The sequence below is a fragment of the Balaenoptera acutorostrata genome, chromosome 11 (genome assembly GCF_949987535.1).
Source record: "Balaenoptera acutorostrata chromosome 11, mBalAcu1.1, whole genome shotgun sequence".
NCBI lineage: Eukaryota > Metazoa > Chordata > Mammalia > Artiodactyla > Balaenopteridae > Balaenoptera > Balaenoptera acutorostrata.
Window position 1 is genome coordinate 68427189 of NC_080074.1, and position 19888 is coordinate 68447076.

At 40.6% G+C, this 19888-nt stretch overlaps 1 protein-coding gene across 1 annotated transcript in view; it reads left to right on the forward strand.

Annotated features, from left to right (window-relative positions):
* Window positions 1-19888, forward strand: part of SLC38A1 (solute carrier family 38 member 1) — a 64420-nt gene that overhangs the window by 10389 nt on the left and 34143 nt on the right. The window contains exons 2-5 of the mRNA XM_007179229.3: window positions 1602-1716; window positions 6463-6668; window positions 16515-16590; window positions 16882-16997. Coding sequence (XP_007179291.2) covers window positions 6547-6668; window positions 16515-16590; window positions 16882-16997 — 314 coding nt within the window. The 5' untranslated portion in view covers window positions 1602-1716; window positions 6463-6546. The remainder of the gene's footprint in view (window positions 1-1601; window positions 1717-6462; window positions 6669-16514; window positions 16591-16881; window positions 16998-19888) is intronic.

Below are 19888 nucleotides of genomic sequence, written 5' to 3' on the forward strand. Positions count from 1 at the left end.
CAGGAAGCCAGTTTCTCATTGTTTGAACATATGCTCCAGGAGCACGTCACTTAGACCAAATCTGATGATCAGGAATTCATAGCCACAGTTGTTGGCTCCAGTGCTGTCTGTGGCATCTGCTAGAATTGTACCAGCAAAATGGGTGCCTGGGTCCCACCACTTTGCTCTCTGATTGGTGGAATCTAAATCTTCTCTAGACCCCCTAGCTGCAAAGGAATGTGGGAAATGTAGTTTTCAACTCTCCATCCTCTAGATGCAGAACTGGACTAGAAAGAAGTGGGAACAAATATTGAGTGGGCCAATCCATCACACAGTGTCTTAGCGATTGAAATTGTATTTTTGTTTATTTATCCCCAAAAGTAATTTTGGACAATGTTTGAGTTATAGTATATTCTTTGGTTTGGTTTTCTCTCTACAATTTTTTAATCAGCTTTTGCTAAACCAATATAAGCTCTTATTGCTCAAGAACATGTACCTTGCTCCCTCTGCTGTAGCTAGATTCATCTGAGTGGGTGTTCTCTGCACATCTGGCCTCCATGTCTTTGCCCGTGCCGTTTCCAGTGCAAGGAATGCCTTCCCTACCCCAGTCTAAATCCTGCCTATTTTTAGACATAGTTCAACATAGTTCATAGTTCTTTGTAAAACCTTACCTGATTTCTCCAGGCTCCAATTTCCTGCCTGCCTCCCTCCCTCCCCCCCTCCCTCCCTTCTTTCCTTCCTTCCTTCTTTCCTTCCCTCCTTCCTTTCTGTATGTACATATGTATGTATGTATGTCTCTGAAATCTTTCTGGACTTATTCTTTGTTCTACTGTACAGTTTGGTCTCTATCATGCAAATGTTTTATGATATACTGTCACTTTATTTGGGAAGGCCTTGCTTGTTTCAGTAGGTTGTAAGCAACGTAAGACCAACGTAAGACCAAACCAGGTTTCTTTAAATATCCTCTCCTTTGATGCATATCACCATGAAGAGTAGAGAAGAAGTTTCTGTATTTTACATTGGTACTATTAGTAAAACGTACCAATAAGCATGGCAAGATAATAATGCATCTTAAGAATACCTCACAAGATTGCAGTAAAGGATCAGAAATATTCTGTGCTGAGTAAACCGTCATTTGTAACCTATTATAAATGTTGGGAGATAGTAATTATGGTTGGGTTAATGTCAAGATGGTCACATGATGACCCCATTCGGTCTTTTAATTAACTGTATAGTCTGATAATTGCTTCAGTCTTTCAGTGAAACTATAATTCTTTTGTTTCTTAAACTCAATCTGCACTTCCTGTGTCTTTGTCGTCGGCCGTGTTCTCCTTCATTGAAAAGTCGCAGCTCAGGGCCCATCTGCACCTGTCAGTCTCCTGTCCACCAGGCAGTGTGACTGTCTAGCAGTAGTAGGTTGGATGTCAATTTATGGCATAATCAAGCGGTAAGGAGCATTTGCCGTAATGGTATAGACCCGTGTTTACGGACATAACTCAGGATAGGAGACCATATCTTGTTAAGTGAAAAAATATGTTTTAAAAACTCTATGGTATGATTTCCATTTTTGTAAATGTATACATATTTTTTAAAAATTTGTACTCATTCTTTTCATTTAACAGATATTTATCGAGTGCCTACTGTGTGCCAGGCACTATATCTATGTGCGTAGAAAAACCCTTGAAGGTTATACTCCAATATATGTACAGTGATCATCTCTGCTTGCTGAGATAACAGGTGACTTTTTTCTTTTTATTTGTTCTTTCTTTCATTTGCAAGCTTGTATTTTCTAATTTTTCTACAAAGACCTGTATTATTTATTAATAAGGAACTAATGTACTTTTAAAAAACACTTCTGTTCTTCAAAATGCATACTATGTAATATTACATGAAAAACAATAGACTAAAAACAGTCTCAAATTCCAATGTTAAATAAAAAAGAGAGAGGAGAGAGAGCTAGAGAGGAAGAAAGAAAGGAAAAGAAAAAAAGAAGAAAAGAAGGGAGGAAGCACGTGAAACTCTAACAGTGGCCCATTTTGGGTGGTGGGGTTTCTTGTACAATGTTTGCTCTAAAGATTCTACAGTGGGCATATATTAGCTTTAGAACCAGAAAAATTTTTTTTTCTTTTTCAAGAGCCAGTTCAAATGTGATTTTTCTGTGAACCTGCCTCAGATCCTTTTCAGACTTTTAAAATCCTTTCATCACCTAGCACTCAATAAATATATAATAAATTGAATGGATAGTACTTCCTAAGTGTGGCCTCAACCTTAGTGACAGATGTCACTAACTTTGTTAATTTTCCCCATTTTTCCAGTTTTTATTTTCAAGAATAAGTTACGTTTCAGATAGGTTATTTCACAACAATAAAAATTTATCCTAAATTAAAAAAAAAAAGAAAAGAAAAGGAGGTTACAATACAGAGAACATACAGAGATACGAAAGACCATATGAGGACAGAGCAAGAAGAGAGCTATCTGTAAGCCAAGGAGAGAGGCCTCAGAAGAAATAAAACTTGCCATTACCTTAATCTTGGACTTCTGGAACTGCGAAAAAAATAAATTTCTCTTTAAGCCAAAGGCAAAAATGTATCCTATGTGATTAACTTAGTACTGGCATTTGCCTAATACTGACATAATTTTTTTTTTTTTTTATAAATTTATTTATTTATTTTTGGCTTTGTTGGGTTTTCGTTGCTGCACGCTCTTTAGTTGCGGCAAGCGGGGGCTACTCTTCATTTGCAGTGCGCAGGCTTCTCACTGTGGTGGCCTCTCCCGTTGCAGAGCACGGGCTCTAGGCGCATGGGCTTCAGCAGTTGTGGCACACGGGCTCAGCAGTTGTGGCATGTGGGCTCAGTAGTTGTGGCTCACGGGCTCCAGAGCACAGGCTCAGCAGCTGTGGCGCATGGGCTTAGTTGCTCCGCGGCATGTGGGATCCTCCCGGACCAGGGCTCGAACCTGTGTCCCCTGCATTGGCAGGCAGATTCTTAACCACTGCGCCACCAGGGAACCCCTGACATAATTTTAGTGGCCAGAACTTACTCTATTCTTTTTATTCTTTTCCTTTTTTGCCCATTGCACGTGTGTGTGTGTGTGTGTGTGTGTGTAGTATATATTTGTATTCACACACATATATTGATATGAAAGTTTACATTCAAACAGTAGATTCCAGATCTGTTGTTAGTCAACTTTTCCTCTCCTCAGAAATTTTTTGTCTAGTGCCCTGTTTCCTACAAGTTTTTAGAGAGAAAAGGACTCCTTAACCCAGATTGGAAACGCCATCCACTGAGTGAACTTTTTTTTAAGATTTATTTTATTATTTATTAATTTATTTAATTTATTTCTTTGGCTGTGTCAGATCTTAGTTGCGGCACGCGGGATCTTTGTTGAGGCATGCGGGACTCTTCATTGTGGTGCGCGGGCTTCTCTCTAGTTGTGGCGTGCAGGCTTTCTCTTCTCTAGTTGTGGGGCACGGGTTCTAGAGCACGTGGGCTCTGTAGTTTGCAGCACACAGGCTCTAGTTGAGGCACACAAGCTCAGTAGTTGTGGCGTGCAGGCTTAGTTGCCCCGTGGCATGTGGGATGTGGGATCTTAGTTCCCTGACCAGGGATCAAACCCCCGTCCCCTGCATTGTAAGGCGTGTTCTTTACCACTGGACCACCAGGGAAGTCCCCACTGAGTGAACTTTCTAGCAGCCCTACAGTATCACTTTAGTAGCCTCTGAGGGAGTCATACAGGCAAGAGCCAGTGTGGCAAGACTCCTAGGGGTTACCCAGCCCAGTCCATTTGTGCAGGTTTCTTCAGAGGGGGCCGAGGGGTGACAAGGGGGTTTAACCTTTCTAATGCATTTCCAACTTCTGCAAAGTAAAGACAGGCTGTAAATGCTGCTGCTGTGTGAAGACACTAAAAGCAATTAGTCATGGCCCAGGCTCCAGCACTACCACCCTAGCTGGAAGAATCAGCCCTGAGCTGCCAGGGTAGCCTTAGACCAGGAGTTCAGGGAGCTCCAATCTCCCATCCTGGCTTCCTGCTTTCCAGGAGAAGCCCTGCCCTGCAGGAAGGGTGAGGCTTCTGGAATCTGAGGTATTAGACAGTATTTATCTTGTGGAAGCTGTAAAGGATCCTGGAACCAGGGAAGATTCATTCTAGACAGGAGACGGTGTGAATGGAAAGGAGTAAGGTGGGGCCTAGCTGTGGGGAAGAGAAGAAGGAAATTCTTTTTTGTTTTTTAACATCTTTATTGGAGTGTAATTGCTTTACAATGGTGTGTTAGTTTCTGCTGTATAACAAAGTGAATCAGCTATACATATACATATATCCCCATATCCCCTCCCTCTTGCGTCTCCCTCCCACCCTCCCTATCCCACCTCTCTAGGTGGTCACAAAGCACTGAGCTGATCTCCCTGTGCTATACAGCTGCTTCCCACTAGCTATCTATTTTACATTTTGTAGTGTATATATGTCCATGCCACTCTCTCACTTCGTCCCAGCTTACCCTTCCCCCTCCCCATGTCCTCAAGTCCATTCTCTAGTAGGTCTGCGTCTTTATTCCCGTCTTGCCCCTAGGTTGAGAAGAAGGAAATTCTTAAAGAAGTGTCATTCTAGGGTACTTTCTAGGGGTCCTGAAAATATTATCAGTTAGCAAAATGCTTCTTCGGATATACTAGGATGCTTAGATGGGCACATTGGAGCTTTGACTGTTAACTAGGTTACAGTTATCTTATGGAATTCAGGATCAGACAAAATATCAAAACATCATCCAAGGCGGATCATCCATTGGAGGTTAAAAAAAAAATCTCGCTGACATTCTGCTTCATTCCATGATCCCCGTCGCCTCACCGAGATTATCTTAGTGAGGCCCCTATACCTTTACAGGCCTTGCTTTTGAAGTTTCATTTACCTCTTAAAAGGGTTCCTGGACCCATTTCCAAGGTGTGTGTGTGTGTGTGTGTGTGTGTGTGTAGGCTTCCCCACACCATCAATTGTCAATTCAATTCTGACACTATCCACCGGTAGATAGAATGAGATTCTACGGGTCAAGGGCTCCATGCCACAAGCCCGCCCTTCACTTCAGACACCAATCACAAGCCCAGGTTATTGCCTGTGCTCCTGACCGACTGGCCATAAATCAGAGGTTTCCATGACCCCCTCCTTGGGTTCCATTAAGTTGCCAGAACAGCTCACAGAACTCAGGAAAACCCGTTTGCTCACTAGGTTACCAGTTTATTCCAAAAGATATCAGAGGATACAAATCAACAGCCAGATGTAGAGATACATAGGGCGAGGTCCTCAACATAGGCGCTTCTGTCCTTGTGGAGCTTGGTGCCCAGTACGTGGTGTTCTGGGTCCCTAGTATGGATATGCTTTGAATCTCCTCCTTTTTTTGCTTTTTATGGAAGCTTCATTACATAGGCATGATTGATGAACTCATTGGCCATTAGTGATTGATTCAAGCTCTGGCCTGTCTCCTCTCCCCGGAAATCACGTGGTGGGACTGAAAATTCCAACCCTCTAATCACATGTTTGGCTCCACTGGCAACCAGCCCCCATCCTTAGGTGCTTTCCCAAAGTCACCTCATTAATATACCAAAAGACATTTGTCACTCTCAACACTTAGGAAATTCTAAGGGTTTGGGGAGCTGTGAACCAGAAATAGGAACGAAGACCAAATATGTATTCTTTATAATAAATCACAGTACCACACCTCTGTTGCCACCTGCTTTTTGGTTTGTGATGCTGTGTGTCTGAAACTCTTTACCCCCTTATATATTATTGGTGACCACTCAGAAATTTAAACCACAGTCATCTATGTGGGAGAAAATGTGAACTCGGCAAGTCTTTCATTTCTGTGAGGAAATACAGTTTCAGGTGGATTAACCTAAATCCCCTGAGTATGAGTTTTTAATTCCCTAACTCCCTGACATGGAGTGATTTCATTGAAGAGACTGATTTAATCTCTTGCAGTTGATGGATAAACTGTTTGCTAAATTTCAAAACACAGATTTGTCCTTTGCTGCTTGACCTCCAGGTTGGGTGGTTGATCCTGCATGATGCCATTGATTGAGGATTTGCATTTTTATTAAACTGGGATTGCTAAATCAGAGGTGCTTTTATGTCTGTTCAGTCTGTACCAAGCTATATGTGTGCCCTGTGGTCTGACGCATTAAAATAACCTATTCGCTTTCCTTTTAAATGCACTGCTTCATAAAAGGGCATCTCTACTGCCTACAGATCACATGGTATTCCTATGAACGTGAGCATAAAGATTATGGGACATGACTCATTTTATAGTTAAAAATGCAGGAAGATTTATGAAAGACAGAAAATGTACAGCCTCTATAACTTGATGTACCAAGATTGCCTTAATGCTTTGAATAGCAAAATGTAAAAGTTATGTTATCAGCAAATCATTTGTGGGTAATAGCTTATGTGTAATCAGTGGTGATATTCATATGTTTAATTATTCTTCCTTGTCTTGTATTTTAGGGGTGTGAACCTTATATTTTTGCTGCTATCCATTTGTAAATACACTCAGAAAAGGAGGATTTGGATGACAGGTACTTTCTAAACATGATGCATTTCAAAAGTGGACTCGAATTAACTGAATTGCAAAACATGACAGTGCCCGAAGATGATAACATTAGCAATGATTCCAATGATTTCACCGAGGTAGAAAATGGTCAGATAAATAGGTGAGTATTTTTCCACGAACAGTTTCTCTCCAATGAAAGAAATGTCTCTAAAATATCATTCTGGTTTTCAGTTATTCTCTTGAATTATTCATTACTAAAGTTATGCTCCAGTTGAAGATGTAATTTGAATTTCATATGTGACATCTGTTGGGCATCGTCTGCAATAGCAGATGAAGCAAATAGGAAAGTAATTTATTCATCCTTTCAGATCTTTCAATTGAGTCTAATAAAAATGTATAAATACATTGGACCCCAACCAGCCCTAACTTTTCAAAAGCTCTGTGTTTATGAATCAGACCAACTGTTGGAATTGCACCGCGTGCCGTATCTGAATGTGTACTACAGTCATCTGGCCTTGCCCACACATTAATCAAGGAATGGCCAAAGCCGCATTTACCAACGTTCCCATGTTAAAACGACAAATACATCACTACAAGCATCGTTTGTAACATGGCTTTTAAGTAATAATAACACAGAGCCAAATGGCTCTATGAGAAATAGTAGATGAAAGAGTACATGAAATGGAGAAATAGTACATGAAACGGAGAAATAGTACATGAAAGAGAAAGAAAAGAAGAGATACAGTGAGTGAGGGAAGGTAGGGGGCGGGTAGGAAGAATGCTGGCCTGGCAGCTCTCACCCTTAGCTGTGACCTCAGCAAGTCCTTCCAACCCTTGGGTCCTGTGTTTCTTAAGTTACAAGAGTAGGACCAAATATCTTTTTTTTTTTTTTTTTTAATGATTTGGGGCATTCTCTGACCTTCTGATTTTATTTTTTTATTATTTTTAAAAATGTATTTTATTGAAATATAGTTGACTTACATTGTCATGTTATTTTCTGGTGTACAGCAAAGTGATTCAGTTATACATATATATATATATATATATATATTCTTTTTCATATTCTTTTCCATTATGGTTTATCACAGGATATATATATGTATTTTTTTTAATAAATTTATTTATTTTCATTTTTGGCTGCGTTGGGTCTTCGTTGCTGCGCACGGGCTTTCTCTAGTTGCGGCGAGCGGGGGCTACTCTTTGTTGCAGTGCACGAGCTTCTCATTGCGGTGGCTTCTCTTGCTGCCAAGCACGGGCTCTAGGTGTGCGGGATTCAGTAGCTGTGGCACGCGGGCTTCAGTAGTTGTGGCTCGCGGGCTCTAGAGTGCAGGCTCAGTAGTTGTGGCGCACGGGCTTAGTTGCTGTGCGGCATGTGGGATCTTCCCGGACCAGGGCTGGAACCCGTGTCCCCTGCATTGGCAGGCAGATTCTCAACCACTGCGCCACCAGGGAAGCCCTATCACAGGATATTGAATCTAGTTCCCTGTGCTATACAGTAGGACCTTGTTGTGTATCCATTCTATATATAATAGTTTGCATCTGCCAACCCCAAACTCCCAGTCCATCCCTCCTCCATCCCCCTTCCCACTGGCAACCACAAGTCTGTTCTCTGTGTCTGTGAGTCTGTTTCTGTTTCGTAGATAAGTTCATTTGTGGCATATTTTAGATGGCACATATAAGTGATATCGTATGGAATTTATCTTTCTCTTTCTGACTTACTTCACTTAGTGTGATAATCTCTAGGTCCATCCATGTTGCTGCAAATTCTGACCTTCTGATTTTACAGCCAGCTTATATGGATCCCTTAGCAGGAAGCTCTCCAGCTTGGGAGTTAGTGGTGAGGTTTGTTTGAAGCCCGAGGCCTCCTAAAAGGCTGGGAGGAGAGAGTGGACTCTACGGGGACTACTTACTGGAACACCAACCTACACTTGCGGGAGTGGGGGTCAAAAGGAAATTGGGAGGAAGATGAAAACATTATGTCAGCTAACCAGGCATCTTCACCAAAATCATTTCTGATAATCTGCTCTGCATTCTGATACAATGTCTAATTGACTGGGCTGCCATCATTTACAGACACTCAGAAGTTCCAGCCCCGCCCCTCCTCCTTGTTCTCTTCCTTACACATTCTCAGAGGTTAAGTCTCCAGCCCAAATACTTCCTCATTGCCATCCAAGTATCATTCACCATGTGATATTTCTTATTGTTGAACTCAAGTTTGCTTCTTTCACCTTTTCTGTGTAATTATTAAGAATAACTACCATTTCTTGAGTGCCAGGTGTGATTACATATATTACCACTTATCCTTATAACATCATTCAATGTATTCTTTTGCAAATAAGGAAAATTTAAAAATTCAGTGTACCATAAGAGAATGGAGGCTCAGAGAAATAAAATAACTTGCTCAAGGGCACACACAGGTCTGTCTGAAATCCCTGTCTTTCCTCTGTGTCCTGCTGCCTCTGATTAAAATGCCCGGGTGTGAATGAAAAAGATAGTCTCTACTATCAATTAAACTCTGCTAAACTCTACCGGTGCTATTTTCTGCTCTGGGCCCCTGGGGTGTTCTGTAGTCACTGCTGACCTCCAGTTAACGGTGGTGGATGGGATTCCAGCTATTTCACAAGTAGCACATTTTAGGTTTATAACAAAGCTTCATTCCCAAAGCAGTGTAAACCTTGAGGACCTTAAAATGAGAGTCTTTTATAATATTCAGCTTAGGATCTGAACTTGATATTTAAAAGTTTTACTAAGAAAAAGTATTGTTTGGGAGGTGATAACCTCTTGGGGTAGGAGGAGGCACCCCTTCTCGCCCCTTGGGGTGCCTGCCAGGGGAGCTCACTTCCCCAGAGACCATGACTAAGACGTGGGCTGTACAGCCTCTTGTTTTTTGGAATTTGGTTCCACTGTCGCAAGTGTGGTGTGATGCATTTATTGCTTTATTTTATCTCCCCTCTTTCATTGACATGGTTTATGAATTTTGCTTCATTTCTGGCTCTAGAACAATGAAAATTAAAAACAACATTTTACAGCATGAAGCCAAAAAGGTAAATAAAAATCAAAAAAGACACACCCCCACCCCCCTCTCCCCTCCCCCCATGATTTCTGCAAAGCTACCTAATATTTCTGACTCTTCTGTTAGCTTTTTCACATTGGTGGGAGGAAGGTAGGCCCAATTATATGAATCTAGGAGAACCATCTCCCAAAACAGTGAACTTCTAGGTAACAGTGCCTTTTTTTAGGAAGCTAGAGAAAATGTTGAAAACAAATGTTGACTTCTCATTAGCTGGCGTGTAACTGATAGCTTTGCCTGGAAACTCCCTACTAGGATACCTTAAGAATCATTTTATTAAGTTTAGTTAAAAATAGAGTAGAGCCATTTGGGCATTAGGACACCTGCTCTTATTCCAGTTCAGTTGTTTTATTTCATGCCCTAATTCGTGGGTTATAGTCATAGAAACCTATACCTGGAACAGCAAAGCCTTTTTTTTTTTTTTTTTTAACATCTTTATTGGAGTATAATTGCTTTACAAAGCAAAGGCTTTTGAAATGTCCACTGGACCAGTACTGCTGACATTTTAATGTGCATGTGAAACACCTGGAAACCTTGTTAACGTGCAGATTCTGATTCAGTAGCTCTGGTACTGGGCCTGAGATTCTAATTTCTTACAAGCTTCCAGGTGATGCCCTTACAGCTGGTCCATGGACCACACTTTGAGTAATGAGCTCTAGACATTCCTCTAGATGTGAGCTTCTTGAGAGAAGGACCCATCTTAATCATTTTTATATCTCTTGTACCTTGTAATGATATGATAGTAGTGCCTGGAACAGGGCAGACATTACAAAGTATTTGTTAAATGAAAGAGAGAGACAGAGACCGAGAGAGCTTAAAGTTAAGTGCGTGGTTTGGATTTCAACTTATATTGAATCCTGGCTCCATCCATAGGTCTTGTGTGATCTTGTACTTTAAGCCTTAGTTCCATCCCTGTAACACAGGGATAAAAATAATACCTGACCTCCTGGGATTGTTGGGGAATATTAAATGCAATGCTGTTTGTAGGTTAAGGACTCAGGCTGTACCATCAGCCTGCTTAGGTTCAAATCATGGCTCAGCGGTTTAGGTATAATGTAATTTTGGTCAAGTTACTTAATTTCTCCAAAATGGAGCTAAAAATAGTACTGACCACATGCAATTATTGTGAAAAGAGATGAGAAAACTCATGTAAAGCACTTGACATGGTGTCTGGCAAGAGTAAGTCTTTTAGTACGAGGAAAGTCTCTAACAGTAAAAGTGCAACCCTCTTTCTTTGGCAAGCGCTTCTTTCTTCTCCACCCAAGGACTAATAATAACTGTTTTAGGTTTGGGATGATTGTTGGTTGTTGTTATCTTAAAGTCGTTGAAATATTAATAGATTATCCTAGCTGTAGCCAGGCAAATATTCACATATTTTAATATTTATCTACTGTTGCTCTAATCTCCATGAATAGATATTGTTGTTATGACCCAGGAAGCTTCTAACAAAATCTGAGAGTCTTTCATTAAGGTATTCCTTAATGAGGAACTCTTGTCACTACACCTTACATCAGCCTTTTTTTCTCTTGGTCCCTGTATGTCTTCCGGAGTTCATGAACTACATTTGTATCATTGGGAGGACCCTTGAAAATTTACCCCTTCTCTTCTTCTAATGTCTTTTCTATACCTTAGGGAAGAAGATACCATAACTTCTTCCCATATTCAGTTTTCATGTCAGAAAATTCTTCCCTGGCTTTAATGGCTCCCGCTACAACGAAAATCTGTTTTCTCCTATTTTGGGTAGAGTTTATCCACCAGATAAGGCTTTTCTCACCTCTCAGTCTTCTCTTTAAATGCCTGCTATTTCTTTAATTCTTTCATGCTTTCCAGTCTCTCGGTTACATGCTTCTTTCCTCCTTTTCTCTTTTCCTTTTTTATAGACTGTTAGACTTTCAGGGAAAGAGCTGGGAAAGGTCATTTAAGTTCAACCACTCATCTCTTTTGTGTTATAAATCCTCCAATGAAACACTATAATCTAGTAAGAACCTGATTGGTAGAGATTAAAATAGGAAGATTATCTTCCCATTGTACAACCCATCCTTAACTGGATTCTTGTTGTTGATTTATTTTTGGCTTTAAATAACTGCTGTATATTGCTTGTCTCCCTTCACACTACCTCAGTATAATGCCTACATCCTTTTTAAGGCTTTGTCTGTTGAAGGTCAGCATGACAGCCACTGTAGATTTTTGTTTTGTTTTGTTCACAGAACAATTGGCTACCTAAGAGTTGATCAGATTCTGCTTTATGGGTACAGAACGACCCACTGAAAAATGCTTTTTTAATAATACTTTTATCATTCCCAAGACCGCATGTCAAAGGCACCTTCGCCAATAGCTCATTTTTAAGTCAATAAAGAGGTCTTTGCCAGAGGTCAGTGCTTTTTAACATGAAATTGCATTTTTAAAATGGTGAGATAACAGAAACTTGTGATAAGCTGCTTGACCTAGTTGTTATAAATGGACTTTTTCATTACAAAAAGCAAAGGTTGGTTTTATTTTGTTTTTTAAAAAAAAGTTTGCAGAAATACAAAGCGAGCGAGATTTCCCTGCAGCCTAAGCTACTCCCTGGTTCCTCAATGGAAGAGGCACATTTGGTTTATGGAGGGTTCCTCTGAGTTGCTAACACATGGGCAGGTACATAGAAGGAGGAGCTAAGGCAGTGAGAACATGATACCACCACTCTGGGTGCAAGATGAGCTTAGTGCCACAGTCGGTGCTACAGAAAAATCGTAAATAGGTCAGAGTCAGAAAACTATGTTCAAACCAGAACATCAGCAGACTCATGGAGGATGAGGGTTGTGAACGGGCAGGAAGGCATTGGCAGAGAGGAGGACGGAGGGTCTCTTGAGGGGAGAGTGGATTCCTAGTGGTACTTGTTTTTCAGTCTCTATTCTCAGAATGCCCTGGTCTTATCTTGATTCTCCCTGCCTCTTGGGAAGACCATTTGGAAGAGCAGGGGGAGCTAAGATTGAACAGTGAGGCAAAATCAAATTCAGCAGTACCTGGAATTTGCAGGGCGAGCAGTTTGGACTTGAAACTTTTTCAGTGGGAGCACCAGTGAAGATTTTTGGGAAAACCTGTTAAGTCTTGCTGTAGAAAGTAGACAGAAAGAGGCAGAATTGGGAAGCACTCAAAGCACAATGTGTTTTGTTTTTTTTTTAAACATCTTTATTGAAGTATAATTGCTTTACAGTGTGTGTTAGTTTCTGCTTTATAACAAAGTGAATCAGTTATACATATACATATGTTCCCATATCTCTTCCCTCTTGCGTCTCCCTCCCTCCCACCCTCCCTATCCCACCTCTCTAGGTGGTCACAAAACACAGAGCTGATCTCCCTGTGCTATGTGGTTGCTTCCCACTAGCTATCTATTTTACGTTTGGTAGTGTATATATGTCCATGCCACTCTCTCACTTTGTCACATCTTACCCTTCCCCCTCCCTATATCCTCAAGTCCATTCTCTAGTAGGTCTGTGTCTTTATTCCCGTCTTGCCACTAGGTTCTTCATGACCTTTATTATTTTTTTTCCTTAGATTCCATATATATGTGTTAGCATACTGTATTTGTTTTTCTCTTTCTGACTTACTTCACTCTGTATGACAGACTCTAACTCCATCCACCTCATTACAAATACCTCCATTTCATTTCTTTTTATGGCTGAGTAATATTCCATTGTATATATGTGCCACATCTTCTTTATCCATTCATCCGATGATAAACAAGACCAAAAGACAACCCTCAGAATGGGAGAAAATATTTGCAAATGAAGCAACTGACAAAGGATTGATCTCCAAAATTTACAAGCAGCTCATTCAGCTCAATAACAAAAAAACAAACTACCCAAAGCACAATGTGTTTTAATGTGCTTTTTCATGGTTACTCATCACAACAGCTCTGCAAGTCACTTGCATTATTCTCATCCCGCAGAAGCGCTGCAGCAGAGAGCTGGCAAGCATGCAGGGGCCTCTTCTTCCTCCCCTTCCGTTGCAGTGTTTGACCCTGTTGAATGCCCCTGCATCCAGGTGCCTTGATCCGGTTCTTCTCTATCAGTCTTCTGCCACAAGTCTGGGGAGCATTGGCAGGCCAGGAACTTAGATCTGCCATAATAGGAGGTTTAGTGGTGTTTGGTTTAGTTTATTTGAAAATGTTCGGGCTTTCCCCTTAGTTTAAAATAATGGAGATTCTCTTTGAAAAGCAAGTCTCTCTGCAAAAAAGGCAAACAGGGGACCTTCTGGGTAATGATTTGGTAGACTTGAGTTGATTGTTAAAATTAGCCTGATTACATACAGTCTTTCGTTTAACAGCCACACTAAATATGAGTCGATTTCAGTTTGGAAAGTCCAGCACCCCCATTTCTGTGGACCGCCTGGGTGAAAAGGAAGGCTGCCCTCCCAGTCCCTCTCCAGCCAGATCTGTAAACCTCAGTTCTTTGCAAAGATTTAAAATGTTAAGGGCAAAAGAAGAGCCAAGGCTAGAGAACTGCCAGATGGGTCTCCAAAGACACAGCTTTCATTGTGTCATTCTCTTGCTAAGACCCTGCAATGCTGTTTCTCAGGCCTCGGCCTTTTAGTTTCCTCTGGCTAATCCCACCCAATCATGGTTTTTCCTTCTCTGGCTTCCTTATCTCATCTCCATTTTGCATGGCCTGATGTTCCTATTCCGGTGTTAGCTGGTCTGGTCTCTCCTCAGCTGGAATGTCAGCTCCTGGGTTTCAGGAGACCAAGGTTTTCTTCACTTCCTTTTCATCTCTGACAGTCACTGGACAGGTCCTAGGCAATGGCAGATGCTGAAGGAAATAAACCGCAGGCTGTGCTGCTCGTACCAGGTGGTGGCCTCAGGGGAAGTTCATAGTGTCTATGTTGCCTGCCTTTGGTTTCTCCTGGCGAAATAATGCAGACCTGAAGAATATGGATTAAAGATGAAAACGGTAGACAAATAAAACCAACATTAATGATATGTATCTTTCATTAAAACATGGTTTATGGTGAAATATAGCCTCATTAAAAAAGCATATGAAAATATAATGTAGAGTTTAAAGATATATTCCTCTTTAAGGTAGTCCAATTCAAGTGGCTTTATATTTATTAGTGGAAAACACACTGATTATTTCTTTTTTTTAAAGGAACTCCTTTATTTATTTATTTATTTATTTATTTATTTATTTATGTATTTTTGGCTGTGTTGGGTCTTCGTTTCTGTGCGAGGGCTTTCTCTAGTTGCGGCAAGCGGGGGCCACTCTTCATCGCGGTGCGCGGGCCTCTCACTATCGCGGCCTCTCTTGTTGGGGAGCACAGGCTCCAGACGTGCAGGCTCAGTAGTTGTGGCTCACGGGCCTAGTTGCTCCGCGGCATGTGGGATCTTCCCAGACCAGGGCTCGAACCCGTGTCCCCTGCATCGGCAGGCAGATTCTCAACCACTGCGCCACCAGGGAAGCCCCACACTGATTATTTCTTACTTAGACCAGATAATAAAATTTCCAGAAGGAGAGCCAAAAAGCACCCCTAACATGTCTTAACTAATACATGTAGCAGTTTGCTTATGAATAGACTTTTCTTTGACAATAGCACTTAAAGTTCTGATATTAATCCCGAATATATTTGCTGGTTCTTAGAGCATTCTGAATTCCTCCTGTATATTTGTACATACTTTACTCCACTCACCCTGTCTGAATCTTTCCCATGTGTTGCTCTTACTCTGTGTCTGGAGCTGTACTGATGTTTTACATGTGCTCTCATTTAATTCTCCCAGTAACACTCTGAGATAATGTAATAGTGTCATTCCCGTTTCACAGATCAGGAAACTGGGGTAGCATACTTAGGCCCTCAGAGCAAGTGAGAATTTGAACTCACGTTCTGAATCCCATGCTTGCTTTAAGCCCTACTAGCTCTGCCCCTAACCATGGCCCATATGCCCTGCTTCCTCCACCATAATTTCCTGTGGGCTACTGCTGCATCACTTATTACACACCCCCATATCTCCCACATTGCCTGGTCTAGTGACTTGCATATAAGCAGGTGCTAAAAGAATGTGTGATGGGAAAAGAGTTGTTTTCCTTTTTGCCGGGGGGAGGGAATTCCTATGTAATAACTTTGTGCTCCAGGAATGTGAGCTCAGAAGGAATCCTGCCTCCAATATTCTTTTCAATGCCAGCTTTCTAGTATTCTTGACATTATCTCATTTTCCATTAGAGAACAATCTATGTAAAAGTTAACTTGCATTGCATATAGTGTTTTAATTTATTAGTATTAAAATGATTCAAAATCTATAGCTCTTTTTGACTTACGGTTGTCTTTCATTTCCTCTCAAGATGAGCACCTGCCATCTGCATTGTTTTGTGCTAAGTAGATTGAGGGATATGAAAAGGAATGAGGCAAAGTGTCTGCCCTTGGAGCACGTTTAGTTTATTTGGTAAAACAAGAATGTGGACAACTAAAACTGGCAAAAAAAAAAACCAAAACAAAACAAAAACGAGGTAGGGAGAGTGGTTGAATACAACTATAAACTCCTAAGTAGGGCTTCCCTGGTGGCGCAGTGGTTGAGAATCTGCCTGCCGATGCAGGGGACACAGGTTTGAGCCCTGGTCTGGGAAGATCCCACATGCCGCGGAGCAACTAGGCCCGTGAGCCACAACTACTGAGCCTGCGCGTCTGGAGCCTGTGCTCCACAACAAGAGAGGCCGCGATAGTGAGAGGCCCGCACACCGCGATGAAGAGTGGCCCCCGCTTGCCGCAACTAGAGAAAGCCCTCGCACAGAAACGAAGACCCAACACAGCCAAAAATACATAAATAAATAATTTAAAAAAAAACAAAACTCCTAAGTAACTGGTTGATAACTTTTCATGCGTGATGTTTTGGTAAGTTAATAAATCATTTAGTCATGATGTTAAGTTTCAAGCCATTATCATGAAATTTAATCATGATACGTCTCTTTACAGCAAGTTTATTTCTGATCGTGAAAGTAGAAGGAGTCTCACGAACAGCCATTTGGAAAAAAAGAAATGTGATGACTATGTAAGTGCCATTATAATAAAGTTTGCTTATTTTTTTAAATGACATAAATTGTGACAGATGTTTAATTCATCCAGCATAGTACCAAAAACATAGCTATTTATTCACCAGGTTATTCCTCAGAGCCTATGTATTTTCTCCTGAAACCCATTTAAACAAAAATAACTAGACCACTAAGAAAGGATTCCTTGAATTTCATTTCCCTGTTGGTTCCTGTTAGTGCTTTCTTTAAAGGCTTTGACGTGATGATATGTCTTGAGGACTCTTTTGCTTAGTGTCACTGTCTCTGTTCAGATTCCAGGAACAACCTCCTTGGGCATGTCTGTTTTTAACCTAAGCAACGCCATTATGGGCAGTGGGATTTTGGGACTCGCCTTCGCCCTGGCAAATACCGGAATCCTACTTTTTCTGTGAGTGTTGACCCTGCCGTACTTTTCATTTAAAAACTGTATTTTCTGTATGTTTCTGTTCATACACAGAAGACTTTGGAAATATTTTGAAATAGTTCTTATTTCTTTTTATGTTTTACTAACTTGGCTAAGTTACAGTGCATCCTTTTATATTGTTTGTTTGAATGATTTTCCAAGAAGCACCTCATGTTTATAAGAAAGTGAAAGGAGAAAATCTTTTTATTAATCAAAAATACCAAAATAAGCTCTTGCAGAAAGGATAAACGATTTGAAAATAGCACTTTTTGTATTTTTGGACTCTTGACTTGTCACTTTAAATCTCAGCTATCAATAAATGGTGAAAATATTGAGGTGTTTAATCCATCCAGTCACCACTTTGGTATTGGATTGCTGTGGAACACGTACTATATCCAAAGGTAACTGCAGATTTGTTTGTAAGAAATATTCAAGAAGCATAGAAGTTTTCAGTGTTTTAAAGATGAGAAATTATTCTGTACTTTCCCCCTGAGATGCAGTGAAAAGAAAATGGGCAATTTTCTTTTGAAATAAGTTCATCTCAGACTGTTGAATGAGACTTTCTGCAGATGTACAGAGGGCTTCACTTCAGTTGGAATGAGATGAAGACAGATCATACAACTTATACCAGGAAAATTCCCACCCAGCCTGATTTCTCTCTCAGACCTCAAAGGAGTATCAGTGGTGCTTTTCCTGATGAGACTAGGAGGAAATTCTCTTCTCCTGGGATCTTGCCTTTTCACCCCTGACGACACTCACACTCTTCATTGGGCTTGCCCAGTAGTCCTCATTGCCAGATCCATCATTTCCTTGGAAGCAGTGACCAGAATGTCTACTAATCCTGCAAATTGTGTTTATTCCTTTAGAAGGACTTAGAAGACTGTGATAGAAGTGCATTGCTACCCATTCCACTACTCAGGCATCAGAAATGCCCATCCAGGCTGCACCATATTGGTCCACAGCACTAGGGATTAATATTCATACTTTTGTGTGTAAACCCACTAGAGGTATCCTTCCTAGAGTCAAAACAGGAAGGACAATGTAGGACAGTGAATCTAATACATTACCTTCCTCTTGTCAACCTAACCGGTAAACCCAACTGTAGCCTCCTTGCTTTATTGCCCCAGCTGGATCTTTCTAGGTGGTCTTTCTATTTACGTATATCATGAGCCAAGTGGCAGGTTTTAGGGTAAAATGACAGGAGCTGGATAAAATATTTCTGTGGTGATACTTTTTTGTATGTGTGAAATTCTGACCCTGTGACGATACCATAGATGGAGTTTGAGTAGCTACCCTTGTGATTTTCAGTGCATTGACATGAAATGCCTGACTGAAAGTCTCAACTGCTCTTCTGAATTGTTGTATAGTCCAGCGAGTTACTTAGCTACTCTGAGCTTCAATTCCCTACCCTCTGAAACAAGGAAATTGCACTAGAAAAATCTCAGGACCCTGTTAATCTCCAAAACCCTATGGTTCTGTGACAATTTTCAGTCATTCCAAAGCTGGAAATATGTTTGGTTCGGACATGTGTTTTACACTGATTTCTTTCTTTTTAGTCATTGTAATATATCAAGTAGTTATATGCTAACGTAGGATAAAGAGTCATTTCTTTGATGATGGTAACGAGAACAACTCTTGTGGCTCTCACTATGCCAGAAACTGCTCAGAGTGTTTTGTGCTGAATCCTGACAAGTCTATGAGGCAGGTACTACTGTCAGTTCTCAGTTCCCGTTTAAGGGAACTGAGGCAAGGAGAGTAAACTTTTATTCTGGAATCTCTCTTTGTCACCATCCTATGAATCCCCTCCACCTCTCTTCTCTGCTAGATCCCTTGTTCCCTGTATTTCATTTCTTCCTCTTTCTGGATTTACTTCCTTGCTTTTGCTGTTGAGAAAGGGTAAATAGAAATAAAATTTTTGAGGCCTTCATGTCTGAAAAATATTTTTATTTTGCCTTCACCATTGATTGGTAGTTTGGCTGGATATAGAACGCTGTGTTGGCAATCATTTTCCTTCAGAATTTTGAAGGCATTGCTTCACTGCTTTCTAGTTGTTTCTGCTGTGAAGTCCCAAATGCTTCTGATTCCTCATCTTTTATACGTAGCCAGGGCTTTTGTTTTTATTTTGTCTTTTCTGGACACTTGCCAAATCTCTTTGTTCCCGATGTTTCACAATGCTGTGTCTTGCTGTGTGCCTTTTTTCATCCATTGTGTCAGGCAGCTGGTACATCTTTTCTTTTAGAAATTCATGGTCTTCAGTTCTGGGACATTTTCTTGCATTGTTGTGTTGATGAATTCCTTCCTTCTCTTTCTCTTTTCTCTCTTTCTGGAACTGTTACCAAGATTTTGGACCTTCTGGACTAGCCCTCTAACTTTTTATTCTTTTCTTTATTTTCATTTCTAAAGTTTTTCACTGTACTCTCTGGAATATGCCATCGATTTTTTTCCAAATCTTTACTGAATGTTTTATTTCTCTTATTATTTTTTTGTTTACAGGGGCTTTTAAACTTTCTTTGAATGTTCCCTTTTTATATTATTTTGTTTCTGTTTTACAATTTCATTGTTTTCTCTGAGGATTCTAATGATGGTTTTTCTCTCTTATGGAAAATTTCAAACATCAAGTAGAGAGTCTAAAAGATCCCTGCGTTCCCTTCATCTCATGACCATGCTTGTTTAGTCAGCCCCTCACCCAGATTGTCTTGAAGCAAATCCCAGCCATCATATCGTTTCATCCATAAATATTTCAGTGTATTTCTCTAATATATAAGGACTGTAAAAACATAACCATAATATGCCATACCCAAAAAATTAACCACAGTTCCTTATATCATCAAATACCCAAACAATATTTAAATTGCTCTGCTTACCTTATTTTTAAA